At 44.3% G+C, this 23,720-nt stretch overlaps 1 protein-coding gene across 1 annotated transcript in view; it reads right to left on the bottom strand.

The window, feature by feature from the left end:
- The window catches only part of TM9SF2 (transmembrane 9 superfamily member 2), a 402,149-nt gene that overhangs the window by 82,376 nt on the left and 296,053 nt on the right, over nucleotides 1–23,720 (bottom strand). Inside the window, exon 14 of the mRNA XM_078657617.1 lies at nucleotides 1,244–1,395. Within this exon, the coding sequence (XP_078513743.1) occupies nucleotides 1,244–1,395 (152 nt within the window). The remainder of the gene's footprint in view (nucleotides 1–1,243; nucleotides 1,396–23,720) is intronic.

The raw sequence follows: 23,720 nt of genomic DNA, 5'->3' as shown, positions 1-23,720 counted from the left end.
CACACATATGCGCCACATGTGCACACATTGACATTTCAGGGGTGCAACAGGGTGTCCTTTTGGAACCCTTGCACCTTTGAAATTGCGCCCGCAATTTGTGAGTGCCTCTTGGTTACTCACAAATTGTTGGCGCAAATCCTATTCATTCCTATGGGCCTCTTGGCCCATAGGAATGAATAGTATGGTATTCCTTGATTGCAAATCTCAATTTGTGATTCGCAATTAAGGAATATTAAGGAATCGCAAATATTTTTGCGATTCCTACATACCTTCAATTTTGCGATCTTACACCCCATAGGTCTAACAAAGCTTAACCATTAATAGGATGGTGGTTTTAACTACTTTTCAACAGACTTATAGCTGCCCCCTATTTAAACACCGGGGAACCAGGTTCAAGCCTCGGCGTTGGCTCAACTTCCTGTGATTCTGGGCACATCACTTAATGTCCTCATGCCTACCAAGAAATGAATGTGTCCTTATTTACCTCATGTAATACGCTCCAATACCTTCGGGTCGAGTTTGCGCTATATATGCACAAAAAAAGGCCACATAGCGCTCTCCAACTTTTATTTCACTTCACATATTTCTCTCTATATTTTTCATTAGCTGCTTACTCTTTATGCTGTGATACTGGTTTAAGACTTTTTTTAGGAACTTCAGCCCATAAGTCCAAGATCTCTGCTGCATTAACCAGGATTATGATGTTTTAGAGTTTAGTGAGATTAAAATGAAGGGCTTTGAGGGAAGTGGCGTAATCAGGCGGAAATCAATGCACTTCCATTTAAAGAACTCCACGGCAGTTTTCGTTTGCTCACATACTGCCTCTCTATATTTCTTTTTCATTGCTCTGTTTTCTTCTTTTACCCCCTGTACTTGTTTTAAGACCACTTCGGCTTCTGAGTGCCTTGTCCAGCATATTTTTCAAAGCCCTAATATGTTTCCTGGTTGCTGATCTGTTAATGGGTCACTCACTTTGCGGGTTTACGATCTCTTTCACAGCTGCAAGATTCCAAAAGGAGGACAGAAACCGTGACCACCCGCTGGCATGATTATCTTTATATTCCTAATACAACAGAACATGGCTAAACTTTTAGGGAAGGTACTTAGTGTGGGGACCTTTCGGAAAACATGAAACAGAATAGTGGCAAACAAGCAAACTGCATACTGAAAAAAAAGATAGCGATTAAGATTGTCAGAAGAGGAAGAAGGCAGCAAAAGGCTGAAATAAAGTTAATCAACTTACCAAATGCTATTTAGAATGAAGAAAAGCTGAATGAAGATGCATCCGAAGGGAAGGATTCCACCCATAATAATTCCTGGTAATGGTTTTGTGTAAAATGACTGCTCAGGAATCTGACGCGGTATCTGGTTTGTCCGAACTGGGTTTTCAATAGCCTTTGTGAACAAAGAAATACTTTACATTATGAAAGTATAGATTTTCTGTGTGACAAATACTGCACCTCTTTCTCTGGCAGGCACACTAACTGTATTTAAAGCGTTCAATTAGACATCTTGTAGAACTTGCAAATCAAAATCTAGTAATACATGTCGCAGATTGCTTTGTGTAACGTCAGAATTTTATGGAGCAAATTGTTTCTTGCAATAAAATGTGCACAACTTTCTAAGAAAAGGTGATGTAAACCATAAAACCATTTTTTGTAAATGTGCAGTCACAAGTCATATGCAGAAATTACATGCAATGGATAACAAAATTCATACTGTTAAAATTCTGCTACACAAGGGACATTTTCATTTATTTAATGCATACTGCCATCTTTGAATTCACCATATGGACAAGCCGGTATAAGTAAGCACACTGTCTTAACATCTCCTATCCTATTTAATAGATTATCTATACAGTAGCAGGGCAAATACAAGTGCCTTTCCATTGTCATCTGAACTTTATTGCATGCTACAAGCACTGAGAAATAACTATTTCCAGCTGCCTAATTGGGTTTTCCCTCGTCTCTGCATCTCAACAGGCACAGTATTGACACAGCATATACAGAGTGTTGCCAAGATGCCAGTCGAGGGGTGGAGACCAGTTATCTTCTTGCATCATAAAAGTCCTAGAGCTGCTGAAATGTGTTTATTCTCACCGAATTATAGAGTATGAGGTCTGCGATCTTAGAATCTTCTAAATAGTAGTCTTCCAGATCTTAGGTAAATGTTCCTGACAAAGTCAGCAGTGACTACTTGCAAAAACGTTTGAAATACTTTTTTAAATAGAATCCTTGTTGCATAATCGGATATTGTGCTGCAAAACTAAATACTTATAAGGTCCCACAAGCGAGACCTATTGGCAATGCCAATGCTTGTTTTATTTTCCACCCCCTTCATCAGCATCGGAAGAAGGCGAGAGACTGCCGACTGCGCAGGAGGGGGTGGGGGAGTTTAACAGAAAGAAAAATAATCTTTTGGCAATCTCCTCCCTCTTTTTTTCCTGTGTCTTGGTTTTAACTAAGCCGTTGGGTTCAGCACGAGCGCTTATTGAGCCGTTAAACTGTACCGTGTAGTCGGACCTCGTTTGTATATGCATGAAGAAAGGCGCAGTGGAGTAGGTCGCATTGTGAACCTGATGTGAATGGCTTAGATACAAAGAGCCTGGTCAGAGAATTAAGTACTTCTCTATGTTGGTGAAATCATTGGATATGGGCAAAAATAAAAAGGCAAGCGCTGAACAGAACAACATTGCCGGTAAGGATATATTAAGTTTAGGCGTAATGAGTCATATACAGGGAAAATATAAACAACAAAAGAAAAACCCATATGGCTAAGTCCCAGCGAGGGCAGTCGGTATCAACGAATAAAGATTGCATGCGGGCGCTCAGCGTGTGAAAGGGAGGGCCGGTAAGCAAATCACGAGTAAAAGCATTGTGAATCACATACGGAAAAGAAAATAAGACGGCAAGGATTTGAAAAGCGGGCGTTTTTTGTGCGTCAATATTAGTGAATAAGGGTTGTATGCGGCGCTTACCTTGCAAGAAAAGTCAAGGCAGGAGCTGTACGAAGTTGTTTTAAAAAAAAAAATCTTCTGGTCGTGACGTGCGATCATTGGAGGGGGTGCAAGGGATGAGGGAACACGGCCTGGGGGAAGCTGGCTGGGGAGGGGGAGGAGAAATGCAAGGAAGTTAGGGGAGGAGAAGCCGAGAAGCCGCAGAGCGCACGCTGGGCGAAGCCCTTTGATGTGCTGTGCGGCAAATGGAGGGAGGCTGATGCGCGTTCATGTTTGAACACGTGGTTCACATGAACTGCATGAAAACGCCATGAAAACGCCAGCAAAAAGCTGGTGGTTTCATGATGTTTTCGCCGCTTGAATTCTCGCTCCGCTCGATGCGCATATCGATAGGTCGCGAGACCTAAAAACGTTTGAAATACTTTTTTAAATAGAAACCACAACCATATTGTAGCCAATAACTCAGTCATAATTGCATTAGAAGTGATCTGATAAATATAACCATCAAAAGATAAAACTATTGCATGCATTTTGTATGAGTCTCAGTAGGTCTGCAAGTACTGTGAAGCTCCTACAACAAACAGTATAAGAATCCTACGATCCCTGAGGGAGGGCAATCCAGAAACAGACTTACATTTGTTCTGATAGATACATGATCCCTTTCTTACTTACATGGTTCATTATCTTGACAAATAGTTTGAGGAGTAGCTTGGAACTCAGAAATCTTTGAACTGCCACCAGGTGTGTCAGGACAGCCCGTGAACTTTATCTTAGCAAAGGTGCCATGGGAGAGGCCTATACAATATTTGTACAAAGTTGTCTGCCAACCTGGGCTGAAACACTTTACATGATAACATTCTATTTACAGATTGTAGTTCAAATTGATAAAAGGAGCACTCATTAAGCTCAATATTTAACGAGCACTGGAAAAGTCAACATATCTAGCTTTTTCTTTTTAAACCAGCATCCCCAGTACATCTGGCATGTCACTAAAAACACAAGCCAAATCTAACAGATTTGGCAGTGCTTGTAATAGTGCATGCGCGGTCCAACCAATTAACATTTTTCTATTTTGCACCTTCCAAAGACACAAGATTGAAATGAACTGAACACAACACCCTAACAGAAATGTGGCATTCACATGACCTCAGAGGTCTGAAAAGCAGTAATCAACACTTTCCTGGTGGAAGATGCAGTACCATAAATGTTACAATTCTTTACGGTAGATGGTCACAGTACTTTAAGCCATTACTAAAATTCCTTTTAGTCAGAAGCAAATATTTGCCTTAGTAGACTTCAGTACCATACTCTTACTAGAGAATTCACTGGCAACCGCCACTGCACCTTCCAGGATACCAGAGAATTATTAATAAAGCAGATGGTCTTGAATATCCCCATTGGTCGAAAGCAGAAAGAAACAAGAGTAAAAAACGTAACTGTCATTTTGTTTTCAATGGCCAAATCACAGAGAAGGTGCGTCTTTAACTTAAATTTGCAACTTATTTATGATCTATAAGTCACCAGGACAGTGATAGGCCTTACCAGGCACTTGCATGCAGAAATTAGCAAATTTTATGTCTCGCCTGGCGACGCAGCGCGAAAGCGCTGTCGCTAGCGAGTTCTATTGTTACTGACTTGCTTCGGAAGGGAGACAGGAGATGTGCACGCGCGGGCCAGACAGGAATTGTGCACGCGCGGGCCCGACAGGAATTGTGAACGCGCCCGTGAACACGCATGTACAGACACACGATGTGCACATCTCCTGTCCCTCTTCCGCCCTCGCAAGCCTCATGCAATATCACTTTCTTTTTTTTAATGCGCACGCGAGCTTTAAACTGAAAATTCAATAAATCACGAACTTCTAAACCCCATATAAGCATCTCGCGTGTCAGCTTTTGATACATTTCTACAACAAACTGGGAAAACAACGGGGGTTGCTTTTTTCTTGCTGTGTACTTTGCTATAGCATTTGTGACGCATGCAAAATAAACAAGAGGAGGAAGAGAATGAGCAAAAAAGGAAATTGGCACGAATAAAGCAGTAATTCAGATTTCTGTGCCACAGCGAGTGTGATTGGGTTCTCAAGCGTTTTGTAATTTCTTGGCAGTATAAAGCATGCGACTCCAAGCGCGGCATGTTTTACACTTACGCCTCACCCCACTTACCGGCTCTTGTGGGGATTCTGAGCTGCTACTCGGCTGGTCTCCGTCTTCAGTCGGTCACTGCAGCAACACGAGGGGCTCCATCTTGCTCTCAGGAGCACCACCTGAAATCCTGCTTTGTCCGCACCATGCGGCATTCACGAAGGCGGGGTGGGCTCCCGCCGGACTTCCTCTACTGTTTTTTTTTTCCTTTGGGCACTTTGGTGGCCCCCTCCTTGGGCCGCACGAGCCAAGCAGCACTTAGTAAAGTACGGCCAAGTCCTCAGGCGCCGCCACTGGGCACGAGCCGCATGCCACGCCGATGTGCACTCTCACGCCGTGCCTACAACGCGCGCATGGTGCTCTTTCACTTTCACTTGTTTCCCCAGGAGTAGGCGCGACTTAGGAAAGGCCTTATGGTAAGCATGCGTGGTTCGCGCCTATTCACTATGCATTGCTGGTCACCCGGATGCGCACTGACGTATTTTGATGTCTTCGATTTACATCTAAGATGAACGTGTACCTTGCAGGGTGCCTAAGAAGGTGCGATGCAAATGAGCTTCCATTCTCATATTGGTGTATTTATACGTAATCAACTTACAGGCATGAACCTACAGGGAGTGTAACTCAGCGAGCATAACGTTGGCCGCTACCAACTGCAGTGTTCTGAAACTCACAGAATTAAATTCCGCCAAGACAGACAACCTTCCCTCCTTCAAGGTTAGTAAACGGAGGACCATAACAGTAACGTGCATTATTTACAGCGATTACAAACCATAGAAGCGCTAGTTGGAACTTGGAAAGCACATGTTTTTTTTACACGCATCTTGACGTCCAGTTTACACACAAAGGAGCAGGCAAAAGTGTTGCACAAATTGTGAGAACGCACCGGCTTGTTTAGTGTTTCCGGGCGATAAATAGAAAATAGTACAATTTCTAGATCAAAAACACGCATTCTGGGAAATAGCATAATTGCATATTATTTCTATCCCAAGGGGTGCAACCACAGGATTTTCAAAACTGCTGTGAATCCGCAGCATACATCCATGCTTTGCACGTATGCAAGAGGCAAGGACACGTACCCCAGTACTTACAGAGTAATACATCAGGTACGTGTGGAAACATTCATTCCACATGGCGTATTTTCTACATCTGAATCAAAGTTGTCTTTTCGAACATAGTCTTCGTATTTCCAGAAAATCTCAACACATTCCCAGCCAGCTCACCTTGTTTTACGATAGGATGCAGAGGGGTCCATGATATAGCACGTGAGAGGATTTAAGTGTGCTGTTTGGTCCAGGCTTCTGTGCTGCTGAAGGCTGCTGGAAGCCTAGGATGTACATGTGCCCGCTCTCTCATAGATGAGAGTGTGAGGGGCTTTTAATGGCACCAGTTGAGGGATGAATTTACCATCGGCAAGCGCTAACTTATGAGGGGAGCACCCCCTCCTCCCACCGCCCCCCTCTCCCTTATCACGCACCACTCTGTTATTAAAGCCGCCACTGTAAGGTGCGGTCCAAATAGCCACACGTGCCCCTTAAGAAAAGAAAACATCAAGGCAATGTTGGCCCAGGAAACAAGCATTTGCAATCCAATAGGTCTCGCATTTGCGAGAGTTTAACCTATTGGCATTGTAAATGAGAATGCCTTCTATTTATGTTTTAAAAACCAACACATAAATAAAAGGCATTGCCACTTACAAGGCCAATAGCTCAAACTCTAACAACTGCGAGACCTATTGCATTGCAAATGCTTGTTAATTTAAGTTGTTTCTTTAGATTGTGCTAGCTCAAGAGGAGGGTAGCCACTAGTGTATAGGGTCAGGACTTAAAGGGATATGTGATGAGGAAAAGGAAAGAAAAATAACTGAAGGAAAGAGTAAGAAGCTGGCACAGGAAAACCAGGGAGAAGGACGAGAAGAAATAAAAGGGAAAAAGTAAGTATAGGGGAGAAATAAGGAGTCATTGTCAACCAGGGAGAGGGAAAGTGGAAACACTTCAAACAAGGAAGGCAGTGCAAAAAAGGGTGAGCAAGGGTTTAATAGTGAGATAGGGATGCGAAAAAGTGAAAGTGCAGCAGAGAATGTGAGAACATGGGGGGATAATGCAGAGGTGTTAGTGAAAGGGAAGGACTGGGTATGTAGAGCATGAGGGAGGAAGAAGACGGTAGGAAAAGTGAAAGGGAAGCATTGCAAGGATATATAGGAAGACAGATGGGGAAGTAAAAGCGTAGAGAGGATGGGGACCGGATGTGTGTAAGCTTACTAGTTGATGTCGCATCATTAAGCCTAATAAGAACAATAAGGGACACTACATTCTTCCACAAAATGCCATGTGCTTGATGGATAGCCCTTCCAAGCAACAGAAACGTGCATGAGAGTTAATAGGTGAAGGGGGATGACCCTAACTACACTCTCTCTGTACTACTTGTTGTATGTATTTTTTTTTTGCGTGTTGGTGGGAGGTCTCTCAGTAAGCTGAACCCGTCAGTATGGAGACATTAAAAAAGGAGAAAGATGAGATCTGGTAAACTGTAGGCAGATTGCTTTACTGGTTGCAGAATTGAAGGTTTTTGCAAAGTTTATATTGGAACAACTTTCTGGTTTAAAGAAAGAAGTCATTTTAATTTAACAGCAAGTAATGTTCCTGATACAGGATCAGTAGACCGTTTCCTAGTTTTGGCCTGTCGCCAAAACAGACAGGATAATAATGTGACGTAAGTTAATCCACTGGGGGTTGACATTGAAGTACCAGCTTTAATACCTAGATGTCATACTAGTACATTAGGTTTGTGGTAAATGTCTTATCCCAAGATAGGTTAAGGAGATGTACTGTTTGGAACCTCTGCTTTTCACCTTGAACAGAGCAGAGTAGTTATTTCAACAACTTTTAAGGTGCAAGGTCTCTCAATGTGGTATTCAGTGTACGCAGAACATAAAGACTTCTTTGACACCACTCTGATAAGTTCACAAAGGTTTTTTAAATTTTTTATTTTTTTAGATCAAAACAACATAGAGTTTAGTCAATGTGATTGCAACAATCTTGTTGTTAGTCCCAGCATGATCACTATACTACACTACAGCATGATCCAGTGTTACCATCCGAATACCACCCCACTGCCAATGCTCTTCATATTATCGCGCACATCCAAACTTACCAATGTGGACTCTGAAGGAGTTTCTTTTCCATGTTGTTCCATGATCCTGTCAATCATATTCAAAACAAATGTCAAAATCCTGTTCAATCGTTGCTCTCTAGTCTACTAAGTCTTCACTCACCTTGTCATCTCTTCTCACTGAACTTCATATGCCATAACTGCCCACTCCAGTAGGTCTTTTTTTCTACGGGGTGATTTGTGAGGCTTGTGGTGCTACCCAGTGTATCGAGATCCCCCGTTAAGCCAACATCAAGCCAAGTGCCGCCATGTGTTTGTGTATTTTGCACACTTCCATTGCTTCAGAATGTCAAGTAAGCACAACTCCAGCGCGATAGTTCCGCCGAGACGGTTCTCCAAAAACACATCCCAGCTTAGCATGACCAAGTCATATACAGGAAGTTCTCCGTATTTAGCCCTCATCTCCTGCATGCAACTAGCCTGTTAGGGTCAATCTGAGTCAGATTGTGAGGTGTCAGGTATGTCTGGTTCAAATAGTTAAATGAATTTCTTTGAACCTGGCGTTGGGAGAGACCAGCTTAACCTCGGCACAAGTCCTTGTCCAGCCTGCTTCATAAGAGCGTCGGGACAATCGGCCTCTGATCTGTCATTTGCCCCCTTTGTCATGTCCTCCTTGTCCCCAGTAAAACATGTGCATAGGAGTAATCAATCTTTTACATCCTGCCAATTCTGTTAGTTGCCATACCATGCTACTGCGCATGCAGCTTGTCGGGGAATACAGCCCACACATGGCGGGCCCTTTCAAAGGTTAAATAGCAGAGTAAACTATAACAATGAACATTTCCTTAAACAAATCATTTTTATACTAATTGTTGAAAACAAAAGTAACTGCATTTGGAACTGCCTTTTGCGTAGATGATAAAACCAGGATAGATCAGCTAAAATACCCTACATACTTGGGGCCATGAATGATTATTTTATTTTCATGGAAATTCAATGGCATTGACTAAAAATACTTTCCCTAGTAAACTTTGCATTACACAGATGTCATTATTTAACACATTGAATCTTATAGTTTAACAGCATTCCCTAGAGAATATAAAGTCAAGCTGAGTGGAGACTTATTAATTTAGCAACCATACCACCTACAATAATTTCCTTAAATTCGCTGGCGCCTTGTTTCAATGTCTATTTGACCAATCCTGATCTGAATTACTGGGTACTTAGTAAATTGGCTGCAAAAAATTGTTAGCAAACAAAAACTGGATAGCAATTTCTCTCTGTGCTCCAAACAGTAATCAATGGCTAATCCATAAGGTATGTAGTAGCTACCTTTACAACAATTTAATATGGGATTCATGTTTTGTTAAAGAAGTCACAAGAAGCTACACATCCGAGCAAGAGAGCTGCCAAGGTCAAGACGGAGTGATTTCGAAAAGTTAATCAAGTACTAAGCTAGTAAACGTCCTTTTGATATGCAACACTCTGTCTCGATGTCTAGACGATGTTTTTGCAAGAATGCTAGGTTTTGGACACATTGAGCATTTTCGTTTCAAAGATACTTCAGGCTTTGATGAAACATGCTGTAGGAAAGTGCCTTTTTGACATGATTCCCCCATTTTATGCCTTGTACATGATGTGATTTTTACTGAAAGTGTACTGGGTTCCTGCCACCCAGGTCCCCAGTGCAAGCACTCTATCGAAAACTGTAAAATTGTTCCCCCAATTGGTAAAACCTTTAGCACCCTCTGCAAGACCTTAGTAAATGATACCCTAGTACAGAGGGCCTGAGGTACTAAAGAGGGTCTCTGAGGGCTGCAGAACGAATTGTTCCACCCTAAGGGACCCCTCACCAAGCACATCAACAATTGCCATGCCAGCTGCGTGTCATGGTGCAGACAAAAGTGAAAACCGACATGTCACACATCCCTGTGTGCCATGTCCTCTACCACTGATTATGATGTATGTAAGTCACCCCTACAGCAGATCTGACTGCACGAAGGCAGGATGCTTAATATTATATGCGAGGACACATATGATTGAGCCTGTGCTGGTCAGTCCTATTGCTGACAGTGCAAGTGACTAGGGAAGCCATCCTAAACCATGTACTGGACACTGGTGAAAACGAGTTCCCCAGATACAAGAATGCTTCACTGAAAATAGTGATGGTTGGTACCAAACATCTCGTCTAGATAAACCCACACTGATGCCGGTGTTGGATTGATCAAAACATGACCTCAGAGGGAACCTTAAGAGTTGTCCCCTGAAAACCTACCAGCCTCTGGTGTGCTTGCTGACTGGATTCTGCCAGCCTGCCACATGAAACAAGTGCCTGACCTCCTGTGGCAACGAACCTTTTGCTCTCAGGTCAGAAACAAAAGCCCAAGCAAAAAGGAGAAGACCTCTAAGAACCTATATTTCTTTTTAATAGAGTAAATCCAAACTATTTAGAACACAGATGCCATATAGAAACAAGATTTAGATTATTTTTCAAACATATAAGTTTATTTAGATATTTTTATCGTTTTTTTCTCAATATTTTTTTAAGATATATTTATACAATTGTACATAACATTGTCCATGTTGCAAAGAGTGCCCTCTAATGACAATGGGTAACAGTTAGTCTTACTAATCAGACATACTACCTTTCATACTTCCTTACATACTTATCTTATCAATTTATTAAAAGAGGGGAAGAAAACATACTAAACAAAATGAACACTACAACGAAAACAATTTTTACAAAAAACAGACTAATACAAGTGGCAACTCAGAGGTGTACTTATTGGGATACTTATAATAGTGTGGATGGTAACATTCAGCTAGTTAAGGTGGAAATAACCAGTTCGTATCCAAGACTATGGATGTTGGGCCGACGTACGTTTCGGTGAGTGTCACCTTCCTCAGGGCCAGAGACAGATAAATATATACACAATAATGTAACACAGGCTAAAAAATCTTTGAGGGCATAAGACAATTGTTCTGAAAAACAGTAAAATACAAAAAACTTTTAATTTCACAATTTCTTTTGACATCTTGTCGGCATCATATGTGTATAACTTCTTTTATGGTTTAAACAAACAAAAGAGCGCTCATAGTCTATTATGCATCCTGCTACAACATTTAGAAAAATAGGAAAGAAGCCCAAGTGTTTTAGATAGTCATGTGCATTACAAGAGGAGAGCAAAGAGAAAAAGGGAGAGAGAGTTAGGATTTCACAGTTTCCATAGGGTTTCAATACACCCAGTGTGTTTAAAAGCGTTTTGCCTAGTTCATGCAGTTTGAGAAAAAAGCTGCTGTTAGTTAGTGTGCTCAGGGAACAGGGTGGTTTGCTTATTTGCTCGGTGCTGTTAGGTTAGATCAAGTTCGTTTAAGGAGAAATAATTACCTATGAGACGGGCAGTCTGAGCGTGATTTTATTTAAAATGACCGGTGTTTTATGGTTTTCACAGGATTGCGAGCTAGGGAGAAAGCAGGAAAGTTTGATAATATCTGCCTAATTGTTTAAATTCCGGCAAGGTAAATGACAGGTAGGCGGGCTGATATTACCTTAAAGTGCAGTACTGATACTCATTATCTTGCAAGTACGTCAAGGGAAAAAGTGGTCTTGATTCTGTGTCTGTCCCGAATAGCTTTCTATGTGGATCTGGAACAGAATATAATATGACCTCTTAGATTTTAGGTACACAGTCAGTTAGTGGTTACACCATGTGGGATGGAGATTAGTATACCTCATCTGCTGTGGTTATCCGTATCAGTGCTGCTCAGAAGGGACAGTGTTTCAAACCTCTGTCTGTTTCCTAAAAGAACAATGCGTGTAGATCATAAAGCGATCGCACACTACTACTGACATTTTTGTGATAGACTGGGTTGTTAACTAATTCTATCGAGGTTGTTTAACTATTTTGTTCAGACTGCATGTGCATAAATCTACATCTAACATGGTAGTGCTGGCAGCTCTATCGCGTTTCGGCTGTGCTGTGACCGGTTATCGAAAAATATGGTGAGTGACAATATTCTACGAGTAGATTTGTCTTACCTTGTTATTTGCATTTACAGAATTGTAAACGGCAGTCCTGGGACTTTCGCGGATGCCGGTGTTTGTTCGATGTCACGCTCGGATCCTGGGAAAGAAAATGCGCAGAGAATTTGGGTCAGATAGATCCCCGGGGGTGCCTAAGAGAGCCAACAATAAACAAAAATAAAGGGGCTCGCGTGTCACGCCACTGCACATACTGCATGGGTCGTGGTAGAGTATAATACAAGTTCGTTTCCGAGCATGCTGATAAAGGGAGAGAAGGGCAGCAAGGCACGAGAGTAATGCCTGTCTACTCCGAATTCTCTTACCGTGTGTGCGATATATTGATGCCGCGACCGGGGGTTCTGGAATGTGCTCGTAGCATAGGGGCTTCTCAGACTTGCGGCTTCATTTAAATACTCCCTGTTGATATTCTTCACATGGAGAGTAGTCGAGGTGGGAAGCGGACTTTTCCATTGCTTGCCTGGTGTGGCAACTAAAAATAGTTGACAGACTGCAATGATGGCGAGCCTGCAGAGTGGCGGCCATATTTGAAAGGGCTTGGGTGGACTTAGATGGCATAACGTCCATAACGCAGGGAGGATATATCGTATTGCTGCTATATTGGCGAGTTAGGTCTTTCAAAGAAAGTAATTGTCATGCAGAGGTGTAGAAGTGTGCTGAATACCATAAATAAAGATTTGGTCTGCTATTGAAAAATGGGACCTGTGTTAGTTCCTAGAGCAGTAGTTTCGTTAGAGGGTGACTATCCATGATATTTCCTCGTTATGCCCGAATCGCACAGTGTCCAAAAAATGGATCCAAAAAGTTTCTCGTTTTTTCCGATAGACTGTAGGGTCTTTTCCAGGGGGTGTTTGTACATGTTCTAGAATTTGCCATCGCAGATCTCTTTCATTGTGATCATATTGGACAAAATGAGATACCATGGGGGCATTGGTCTTCTGCGTCCTAATGGCAGATTTGTGTTCCGACAATCTGGTCCGGAATTCTCTAGATGTTTCACCTATATATCCTATGTCACAAGGACAAGTGATAAGGTATATGACATTTTTTGTTCTGCAGTTGGTCATTTCTTTTAAGTTTCCATGCTTTCGTCCATAGGTCCATTTATCCCCAGTGATGACATGGTCACATGCGTGGCAGTTGCCACATCTGTGGTTGCCCTTTGGTAGTGGATTTTCATCCATAGTTTTCTGTTTGTTTTTTTCTTCTTTGTTTTTCCACCTGCTATGTACCAGCTTGTCTCGAAGATTCTGATTTCTTCTGAGAGCTAGGATGGGTTTACTTAGTCTGCTGTCTTGGTCATTTGTGTTCAATATTTTCCAGTTGTTATGGATCACCTTTCTTATTTTGTTGTTGATAGTGGAGTGGTTCAGGACACATACCAGTTTTTGTTCCTTAGGTTTTGGAGTAGGATTTAGAAGGGCATCTCTATTATAATATTTTGCTCTTTTCATTGAGCTTCGTATGAGGCGTTTGGGGTATCCTCTTGCTAGTAGCCTTTTCGTTAGTTGTTCTGCATGTGTCTCGTAGTCCTTCATAGTTGTACAGTTTCTTTTGATTCGTAAAAACTCGCCAAATGGGATCGAATTTTTTTGGCAGTTGGGGTGGTAGCTGCCATGTTCCAGGATGGTGTTTTTGGCTGTTGGTTTACGGTATAAGTCAACTGTTAGTTTGCCGTCTGTATGTCGGATCCATATGTCCAAAAATTCCACTTTATCTGAGGAGAAGGTGTGAGTGAACTTGAGATTTTTGTCAGCTAAGTTAAGCCATTCTATGAATTCCTTCAAAAGATCTTCTGTTCCTGACCAGACGAAAAAAACGTCGTCTATGAATCTGTGCCATCTGGAGATGTTCTCAAAAAAAGGCGCGATTTCATTATAGATGTTTTTGCGCTCAAATTCTCCCATATAGATGTTCGCTATGCTGGGGGCACAAGAAGCCCCCATACTGACACCTTTGATTTGATGGTATATTTCGTTTCCGAATTCAAAATAGTTGTTATGAAGGACCATTCTGAGGCATTCCAAAATGAAGTTGTCAGGTCTGGGTCCAGGTGTCCTTGTTAGCAATGCTGCAACAGATTCCATAGCTTTGTCTTGAGGAATATTAGTATAAAGGGATTCTATGTCGCATGTTACGAGCAGCTGGGTATCTTGGTTGAATGGAGAGTGTTCTAGAACTTTAATTATATGCCCAGTATCCTTGATGTAAGAGGCATACGTGGTGGTAAGAGGGCATAAAAAGGTGTCCAAATATTTTGAGAGAGGTTCTGTACTGGAGTTAATAGAGGCCACAATGGGTCTCAAAGGTGGGTTAACTGTGTTCTTGTGTGTTTTTGGAACACCATAAATAGCTGGAGTCACTGGATGGGGGTTTATGAGGTAATCCATCTCTTTTTGACAGATGTGTCCTTCTAAAAAAAACAAAAGCCCATCCAGGAAGAGGGTTGAATACCCTCCCCCCACAGGATGACCTGCTGATTAGCCTCCTTGGATGGTGAACTTCAAAGGAGCCGCTGTCTTTGGAATGCAAATATCGCTCCTTCCACAGGAGGGGAAGCCACCCCCGTCCAAAGCTCACTTGGCACAAGGAAAGGTGGGAAAAATAGCTTGTCAGGTAAGTACCACCCCAAAGGTGAGCTAACTGCGAGGTGGACAAGACTTTTCAGAGGTAGCCATCTTAGTGATGGCATACTTAGGAATTCTGGTTCAGGGTTATGCCCAGTTCCCACAGGAAGTGGTCATATAGGGGGCATAGTGTGACCCCAAGGGTCAGAAGCCCATTTGCTACTACCCTACACTCCCCTAATGTCCCTAAATTCAGTATTTAGGGGAGTCCCTGGCACCAGAGAAGCAGATTCTGACGACCTAAGAAGACAAAGGACACCAAAGAGCCCAAAAGCTTAAAAGACTGAAAAGACCACATGACTTGGCCCTGCCCCATCGTCCTGTCTGCAGCACTTGTCGAAAACTGCGCCAAAGTCGACTTGTCCTGCAGATGTTGACTCCTTGAAACTTGGGAGGACTGCCTGCCTTTGAAAAAGACTCAAGACCTCCTGTGAACCACGGACCTGTTCTAAAGAACTCCAAATGATTAGACTAAGAGGACTCCGGACCCACCAAACCCAGCACCTGAAGCAGCCATTGCACCCGTCGACTCCAGCCCGAGTTGAAGTGGGCTAATGGTGCCAAAAAAGTTCCCCAGCCCTCCAGAGCATGAGTCCATCATAATAGCACCCCTCTTGGACTCCTCGAAGCCGCCTGCAGCCTCTGCACCACAGGTCCACTCTACTGAGACTGCTCCGGTAAGGAAAAACCTGACGCCTAAAGACACCTCTGCATCCGTCGCTTTTGGGGCTTGGAGAAGAGGACCAATTGTGTTGTCTTCTTTAATGTAATTTTTTACAATTTCTTTTTACCCTGCACTGACAGTAGAAAGTGCATGGTTATCCTAAAGAACAAGTTACTTACCTTCGGCAACGCTTTTTCTGGTAGATACAATATCTGCCTGTGGATTCCTCACCATGTGAATATCCCCCTGCGTCAGCAACATTCGGAAATTCTTTTTGTAGCCTCGCGCCGACGTGGACTCGGACGTCATAGAGACACGACATTGCTCGCGACTCCGCTGACGTCACCGACGCCTATAACAGGCCCACGCCGGCGTGATGACATCAGTTCCGCCCTTTTTTCCGTGCCATCGAGGCACACGGACGGACCAATGACAGTAGAAAGGTATACAGTATACACAGTACACAATAGTAGGGGCAAACACACACAGTGTAAAGCAAATGCAGGAAAGCAATAGAAACATTTCCATGACAGCAAAATATATATACATTACATTACAGTAACACTGGTATAGAAGAGTGGACAACGGGGAGGCGGGCGGGTCAGTGAGGAATCCACAGGCAGATATTGTATCTACCAGAAAAAGCGTTACCGAAGGTAAGTAACTTGTTCTTCTGATAGATACATCTGCCGTGTGGATTCCTCACCTTGTGAATAGAGTCCCACAGCAGTCCCCACTCCCGGAGGAGGGTGTCCACTCTTCTAAACCAGGAAATCCTGAAGGACAGAACACGCAAAGTGGCCGTCCCTCCTCACTTCGGAATCCAAGCAGTAATGCTTCGCGAAAGTGTGGAGGGAAGACCAAGTTGCCGCTCTACATATATCCTCAACAGGCACACCTCTAGCCAATGCTGAGGTCGAAGATTTAGCTCTAGTTGAATGAGCCCTTATACCCTCTGGAGGTTCCTTACCGGCCAAAGAGTAGCAGATCTTAATGCAGAGGACGATCCATCTCGACAAGGTTCTTTTATGGACCGCTCTTCCTTTCTTGCAGCCAGCAAACCCAATGAAGAGCTGGTCATCCAAACGAAAGTCTTTAGATCTGTCCAAGTAAAAAGACACCGCCCTTTTGGGGTCCAGACGGTGTAGTCTCTCTTCCTCCTTAGAAGGGTGAGGGGGAGGATAGAAGGTAGGTAGGGTAATGGACTGTCCTAAATGGAAAGGAGTTACCACCTTAGGCAGAAAAGCAGCCCTGGTCCTAAGAACCATTCGATCAGCATGAATGGTCAAGAAAGGGGGCTTGAAACTAAGAGCTTGAAGCTCACTTACCCTCCTTGCCGAGGTTATTGCAACGAGGAAGACTGTTTTAAGAGTAAGAAGTCTCATGGGACATTTGTGAAGAGGCTCAAAGGGAGCACCCATCAGAAAAGTCAAGACAAGATTTAAGTCCCACTGAGGCACAATAAAAGGAGTAGGAGGGAACTTATTTGTGAGGCCCTTCAAAAACCTTAAAACTACAGGAGACTTAAAAAGAGATGGCTGGTCAGGCAAGCAGAGAAATGCCGACAGCGCTGAAAGATAGCCCTTCACTGTGGCAACAGCAAGCCCCTGTTGCGCCAGAGAAAGGGCAAACTGGAGAACATCAGATAAATGGACTCTCAAAGGGTCAATAGACTTTTCCCCACACCACATGACAAATTTTGACCATCTATAAGAATAAATGGACTTAGTGGAGTCACGCCTGGCTGACAAGATGACATCCACAACGTCAGGCGGGAGGGAAAAGGAATTCAGGTTGCCCCGTCCAATCTCCAGGCATGAAGGTGTAATGTCTGGAGGTGGGGGTGTAGAACCTGCCCCTCCATCTGAGAGAGGAGGTCTGCACTGAGAGGGAGACGGAGCGTCGGGTGAGAGGAGAGGTGGAGAAGATCTGTATACCACACCCTTCTTGGCCAGTCCGGGGCGACCAATATGACTCGGGCCCGGTCTTGGCGAATCTTCCTCAGAACCCGAGGAATCAAAGGTATGGGAGGAAACGCGTAAAGGAGTTGATTTCTCCAACTCAACTGAAACGCATCCCCCAAGGCTCCTTGCATCGGATACTGGAGACTGCAGAATGACGGGCAGTGAGCATTCTCGCAAGTGGCGAACAGGTCCACCCGAGGAGTCCCCCACATCCGAAAGATGTCGTGAACTACCTCTGGGTGAAGCCTCCACTCGTGGTCAGCAGAGAACTGCCGACTGAGACGGTCTGCACGAACGTTCAGAACCCCGGCCAGATGATTTGCCATCAGACAAATCTGATGGTCCTGAACCCAGGACCAGAGACGCAGAGCCTCTCTGCAGAGACACTGCGACCCCGCTCCTCCCGGTTTGTTGATATACCACATCGCGGTCGTGTTGTCCGTCAGGACTTGAACCGAACGACCGCAAAGGGAAGGGAGGAAGGCCTTGAGCGCCAAACGTGTCGCCCGCAATTCTAGAAGGTTGATGTGAAGCAACCTTTCCTCTGGAGACCAAAGACCCTTGACCTCCAGATCCCCCAGATGGGCACCCCACCCTAGAGTGGATGCATCCGTTATTACTGTGGCCCCCGGAGGAGGCAGCTGAAAAGGCTTCCCCTGAGACAGGTTGCCTTCCACGCCCCACCAAGACAGATCCGCCGCAGCTTCTCTGGAGATCCTCACTGACTCCCTGAGATCTCCGTTGTGCTGATACCACTGCCTGCGGAGGCACCACTGGAGCGCCCTCATGTGCCAGCGTGCATGGTTGACCAACAGAATGCATGAAGCCATCAGACCGAGCAGGCGAAGGACCTTCAGGACTGGAACGACCGCTCCATTGTAAAATAAAGGAATCATTTCCTGTATGTCGTGAATCCTTTGAAGGGGAGGGAATGCACGACATACAGTTGTGTCCAGTACAGCACCTATGAACAGGTTGCGCTGGGAGGGCACCAGGTGAGAGTTGGGTACATTTATCGAAAAACCCAACCTGTACAACAACTGGGTTGTCTCCTGCAGATGATGGAGCACTCTCTCTGACGACTCTGCCTTGATCAGCCAGTCGTTCAAATAAGGAAATACAGGAATCCCTGATCTTCTGAGATGCGCCGCCACCACTGCCATCACGTTGGTGAAGACTCGAGGTGCTGTAGTAAGACCAAACGGAAGGACCGCAAACTGATAGTGCTACTGATAGTGCTGCGATCCCACCGTAAAACGGAGATACTTCTTGTGCGACTTCAGGATTGGGATATGAAAATACGCATCCTGCAAGTCGAGCGACACCATCCAGTCTTCTTCCAGCAGAGCCTGAAGAACCTGAGCAAGGGTGAGCATCTTGAATTTCTCCTGCTTTAGATAAAAATTCAAGATGCTGAGATCCAGGATTGGAACGAAGCCTGCCATCCTTCTTGGGTATCAGGAAATACCGAGAGTAGCACCCCTGACCCCTTTCCTGCTCCGGAACCACCTCTATCGCACCTTTTCTCAATAAAGTTTGAACTTCCTCCTGAAGGAGTAACAGGTGTTCCTCTGAGCAATATCCCTGACAAGGAGGGTAATTTGGAGGGAATTCCCGAAAGGGAAGGGCATACCCATTTTCTACGAGATTGAGAACCCAAAGATCGGATGTAACCGATTCCCAATCCCGTAGAAAGTGGGTAAGCCGACCCCCCACTGGACCCACATGATCCTGAATGGCGGATCTAGGGCTGCTTTTCCGTGACTGGGGGGTTGGAGGAGGTGGAGGAGGAAGAGGCTTGACGACCTCGAGGACGTGCTCTCTGCTTTCCCCTGTATGACCTATACAAGGTATTTTGCTGCTGCTGCTGTTGTTGCTGCTGCTGCTGACCTTGTCTATATGAACGAAAGGAAGAGCGACCAAACCCTTTGAATTTCCTGGTTGTAGAACCTCTGATCTGAAGGCCAAGAGATCTAGCGGTTGCTCTGCTATCCTTGAATCTCTCCAAGGCCGTGTCTGCTTTCTTTCCAAAAAGTCCTTCACCATCGAAAGGCAAATCCAATAAAGCAGACTGCACATCAGCTGAAAAATCAGATGACTTCAACCAAGCCGAACGCCTTGTGGCAACCGCTGTGCCCATGATTCTTGCAACCGAATCAGCAGTATCGAGGCCGCTTTGTATGACCTGACGGGCTGCCGCTTGAGAGTCAGATAAAACTTCCTCAAAGTCTTTTCTGCTATCCTCCGGAACCTTAGGGATCAATGAACGCAGAGTCCATAAGAGCATGTACATATCTACCCATAAGGCAAGTGGCATTAGATGATTTTAATGCCATACTAGCAGAAGAAAAAGTATTTTTGGCGACTTGATCCTGTTTCCTGGCCTCTTTGTCGCCAGGCACCTGCGGAAAAGCACCAACCGACTTCTTAGAACAAGCAGCCTGAATCACCAAGCTCTCAGGAGAAGGGTGAGATGACAAGAAGGCAGGATCTTCAGGAGCCACTCTATACCTCCTAGCCACACTTTTTGAAACTGCAGGAGCAGAAAAAGGTTTCTTCCATACTTCCATAATGGGCTCTGTTAAAGCATCATTAAATGGTAGTAAAGGTTCCACCGCTGAGTTCGGAGAATGAAGAACTTCAGTCAGTAAATTTGACTTAAATTCGACAGTAGGTAAAGTCAAACCTAAAAGTCCTGCTGCCTTCTTCATAACAACGTGGTATGGCTTAACATCTCTAGAGGGTGTATCAGACCCCGAAGGTAAAGCCCATTCTGGAGAAAACTCAAGACCACTTGCCTCTGCCAGGTCCTCGAAATCATTCCCATCCAGCTCACCTTCTTCCAAGTCTGAATGAGACTCACAAAATCTCTGTTCATCTAGGAGACGTTGAGCCTCTCTCCTAGACCTCAGTTTAACTCGAAGTGCAGCCGGATCCAATGTCTAATCCGACGGCGCCGGAGCCGACGTCGGAATCGAATCCGAAGGCTTGGAAGGATGTTCCATAGACTTGCTTGGAGCCGGCGACGCCGGAGCCGGAGTCGCCGACTTCGGTCGAGCCGGCGTCGATATCGGCGTCGACCTCGGTGGAGCCTGGTACTGCCACAGCGGGGTCGGGGCTGGCATATATGGCATGAAAGGTGCCGGAGCATATGAGTGAGGTACACCCAAATTAAAAGCCATTGGACCCATGGGACCCAAAGGTGCTCCAGAGGGGTGCCATGATCTTGAGAAAACACCATACATCGCGTTTAGAAACGCAGAAGGGTCCTGACCTGGAGCTGGAAATGGTGGATGCTCAGGTTGACCTCGAGGCAGATTAGAATCTGTTAAATTAACAGGATTCGAAGTCTCCTCTTCAACAGGAACTCCATCGACGTCCTCCGGATTCGAAGATGGAGCCGGAGACGGAGCCGGATCCGGAACCGGAGTCGGAGAATGGACTATCGACTCCGAAGGTGAGGCCTCACCTTCCTGATCCGACACTTGTGGAGGAATTACCTTCGACTTCATTTTCTTTGGAGACTTCGATCTTGAGCCAGACCTATCATCCGAATGACGTCGGGACTCATGTCTCCTCTTCTTATGTTTTCTACGAGAGCCGGAAGCATGATCAGATGAAGACTTCAAGACCGACGCCTCACTAGATCTCGACCTGGACCTCGACTTCGATCTCTTCGAGTGTTTTGAAGATCTTCTAACTTTACTCGCCTTCAGCTTAGCCACAAGAAGTTTTGACTTTCTCGTAGAGCCTTCGGATTCATTTTCTGACACGACGAACACGTATCTGCGTCGTGGTCAGAGCTTAGACACCAAATACAGTCTTGATGTGGGTCCGTAACGGACATCATCTTTCCGCATTCTCTACAAGGCTTAAAACCGGTTTTCTTTGTCGACATGACAATCGAAGAAAAAAGGCAGAGAATGGAGAATCTAAGAAAAATAGTAACAAAGTCACCAGTAAAGCTACAGAGTATCCCGAAACCGTTAGCGTCGACGACGCGGAAAAAAGGGAACTGATTATCATCATGCCGGCGTGGGCCTGTTATAGGCGTCGGTGACGTCAGCGGAGTCTCGAGCGATGTCGTGTCTCTATGACGTCCGAGTCCACGTCGGCGCGAGGCTACAAAAAGAATTTCCGAATGTTGCTGACGCAGGGGGATATTCACAAGGTGAGGAATCCACACGGCAGATGTATCTATCAGAATGTCTTTGTGGAGCTTCAATTTTCAACTAACTTGTCCTTGAAGAAGTATTCTTTAGTATTGGCTTTGCTTCTTTATATGTTTTATCAAAACATATTTATCGCACACATTTTATGCGGACTGTGATTATTTTGGGATGATTTATTTTTAACTAATATGAAAAAGAATTGTTGGAACAGAGTTACAGTGACAACTTATGGAATCAATTTTAAATTAATTGTTTAAGGTTTTAATTAAACAGAAAGTATTGTTTTTTTACATTAAGCTTAGAGGGAAAAAAATCAGGAGCTCATAATAAACAACTGTCCTTATAATAAAGATAGCAAGACAAAAAGTATCAATAATGCAAGATGGGATGGAGAACATATCAGAGATTTGCCCAAAAAGTTTTAATTTGCGAGAAAGCCAAAAGCTGATCAGGCACAACCTCTGGAGTCCAGAGTTACAGCTGGGATTTACGACTGGCACAATGTTTAAGAAAGAAGGGAACATCCCAAACTGTGCATGAAGCAATGATTTGTATGCAATGAAGCTAGATACTGTTGGTTTCACATATTCAACCATCTTTCTTTGGCATTTAGCCACTGGTGCAGGAAAACCTTTGTGCTGAATACCAGAAATTGAGTTTCTTCATCGAAATATGAGTGCTTTTTCTTCTGCAGAACTGTTAATTTGGAGATAATGGACAGAAATCTTCAGGACTATCCTTGTGATGCTCATTTCATGCAAGAAGAACAAAGCAAGACGGAATCACACTGCTAGCACGTTCAGATGTGACCTGGCAGGAGACCCAAGGAAGAAAATGCAGCTCATGCTTTGGTTCAGACACTTTTTTAAACCAACTAACACATGCACACACATATAGGGAGGCAAGGAAGCAACCCCAACAAGTCTAAGTCTGTCTATTACGATTCACTAGTGGCTGAATGTCACTTGTGATGTTTCTGGTGGCCATTTATTGATATAGACTACATATTGATATCCCTTAATCCAGTAGAGCACTTCAGGGGCTACAGGAAGGGAACATATGCATTACTGATATTTATTAGGTGCCTACCACAAAATCTACAAGGCTTGACATTCAATGTATTTTATAATCATATACTAGACTTCCTAGCTCTAGTGAATAGATGGGTTCTCAAAAAAACAAAAAACAAAACTAAAATCAAAATCTGGTATCGCAGTACACAGAAATAGGGAAATGGTACTGAAGGACAAGTTACTCACATTCGGTAACGCCTTATCAGGTAAGACATGATCTAGCCGCAGACCTTACCGTAGAACTTCCAGGCGGCAGGCTGGATCCGGCAGATTTTTCTTTGCAGTAACCCTGCACGCTGATAGGTGGTATTGGTTGACTCCGCGTGACATCGTAGGCGTCGGGTTTATCATTGTGAAGTCGGCATTGTTTATACAGGCACAACCTCGAAGCGCTGACGTCAGTACTTTTCATGACTTTCCACGCCAGAAGCACAGACCCATAATGTGAACGGACAATGGTGTGTTAAAACAACTAGGGCCCTGAAGGGGGACATCTCTAATGTTAAAAACTGATCCGCATTGCGGGGAGGATGGATGGGTCGGTAAGTAATCTGCGGCTAGATCTAGTCAATACCAGATAAGACGTTACCAAAGGTAAGTAACTTGTCCATCTCATAGAGACAACTAGCCGCAGACTCCTTACCTTAGAACAGATACCCAAGCACTACCATCCCCGGAGGAGGAACTGTGGAAACATTTTAAACTAGAAAGCCATGTAGGACCGAACGACCAAAAAGTCCTTCCCTACAGACTTGATTATCCTAGAATGCTTGGCAAATGGGTGCAGGGATGCCCACGTAGCTGCCTGGCACATGTCTAGGACTAGGACACCACACTGAAGAGCCGTGGTGGCTACCTTAGCTATGGTAGAATGATCTCGGAGGCCCTCAGGAGTCAGTTTCTTTGCTAAAGCGTAACAGATTTGTTTGCAGAGGATAATCCAAAGTGAGATGGTCCTTTTCTGCAC

This window comes from Lissotriton helveticus, chromosome 8 (assembly GCF_964261635.1).
Source record: "Lissotriton helveticus chromosome 8, aLisHel1.1, whole genome shotgun sequence".
In the NCBI taxonomy this organism is placed as follows: domain Eukaryota; kingdom Metazoa; phylum Chordata; class Amphibia; order Caudata; family Salamandridae; genus Lissotriton; species Lissotriton helveticus.
This window is presented reverse-complemented; position numbering and strand designations above follow the sequence as displayed.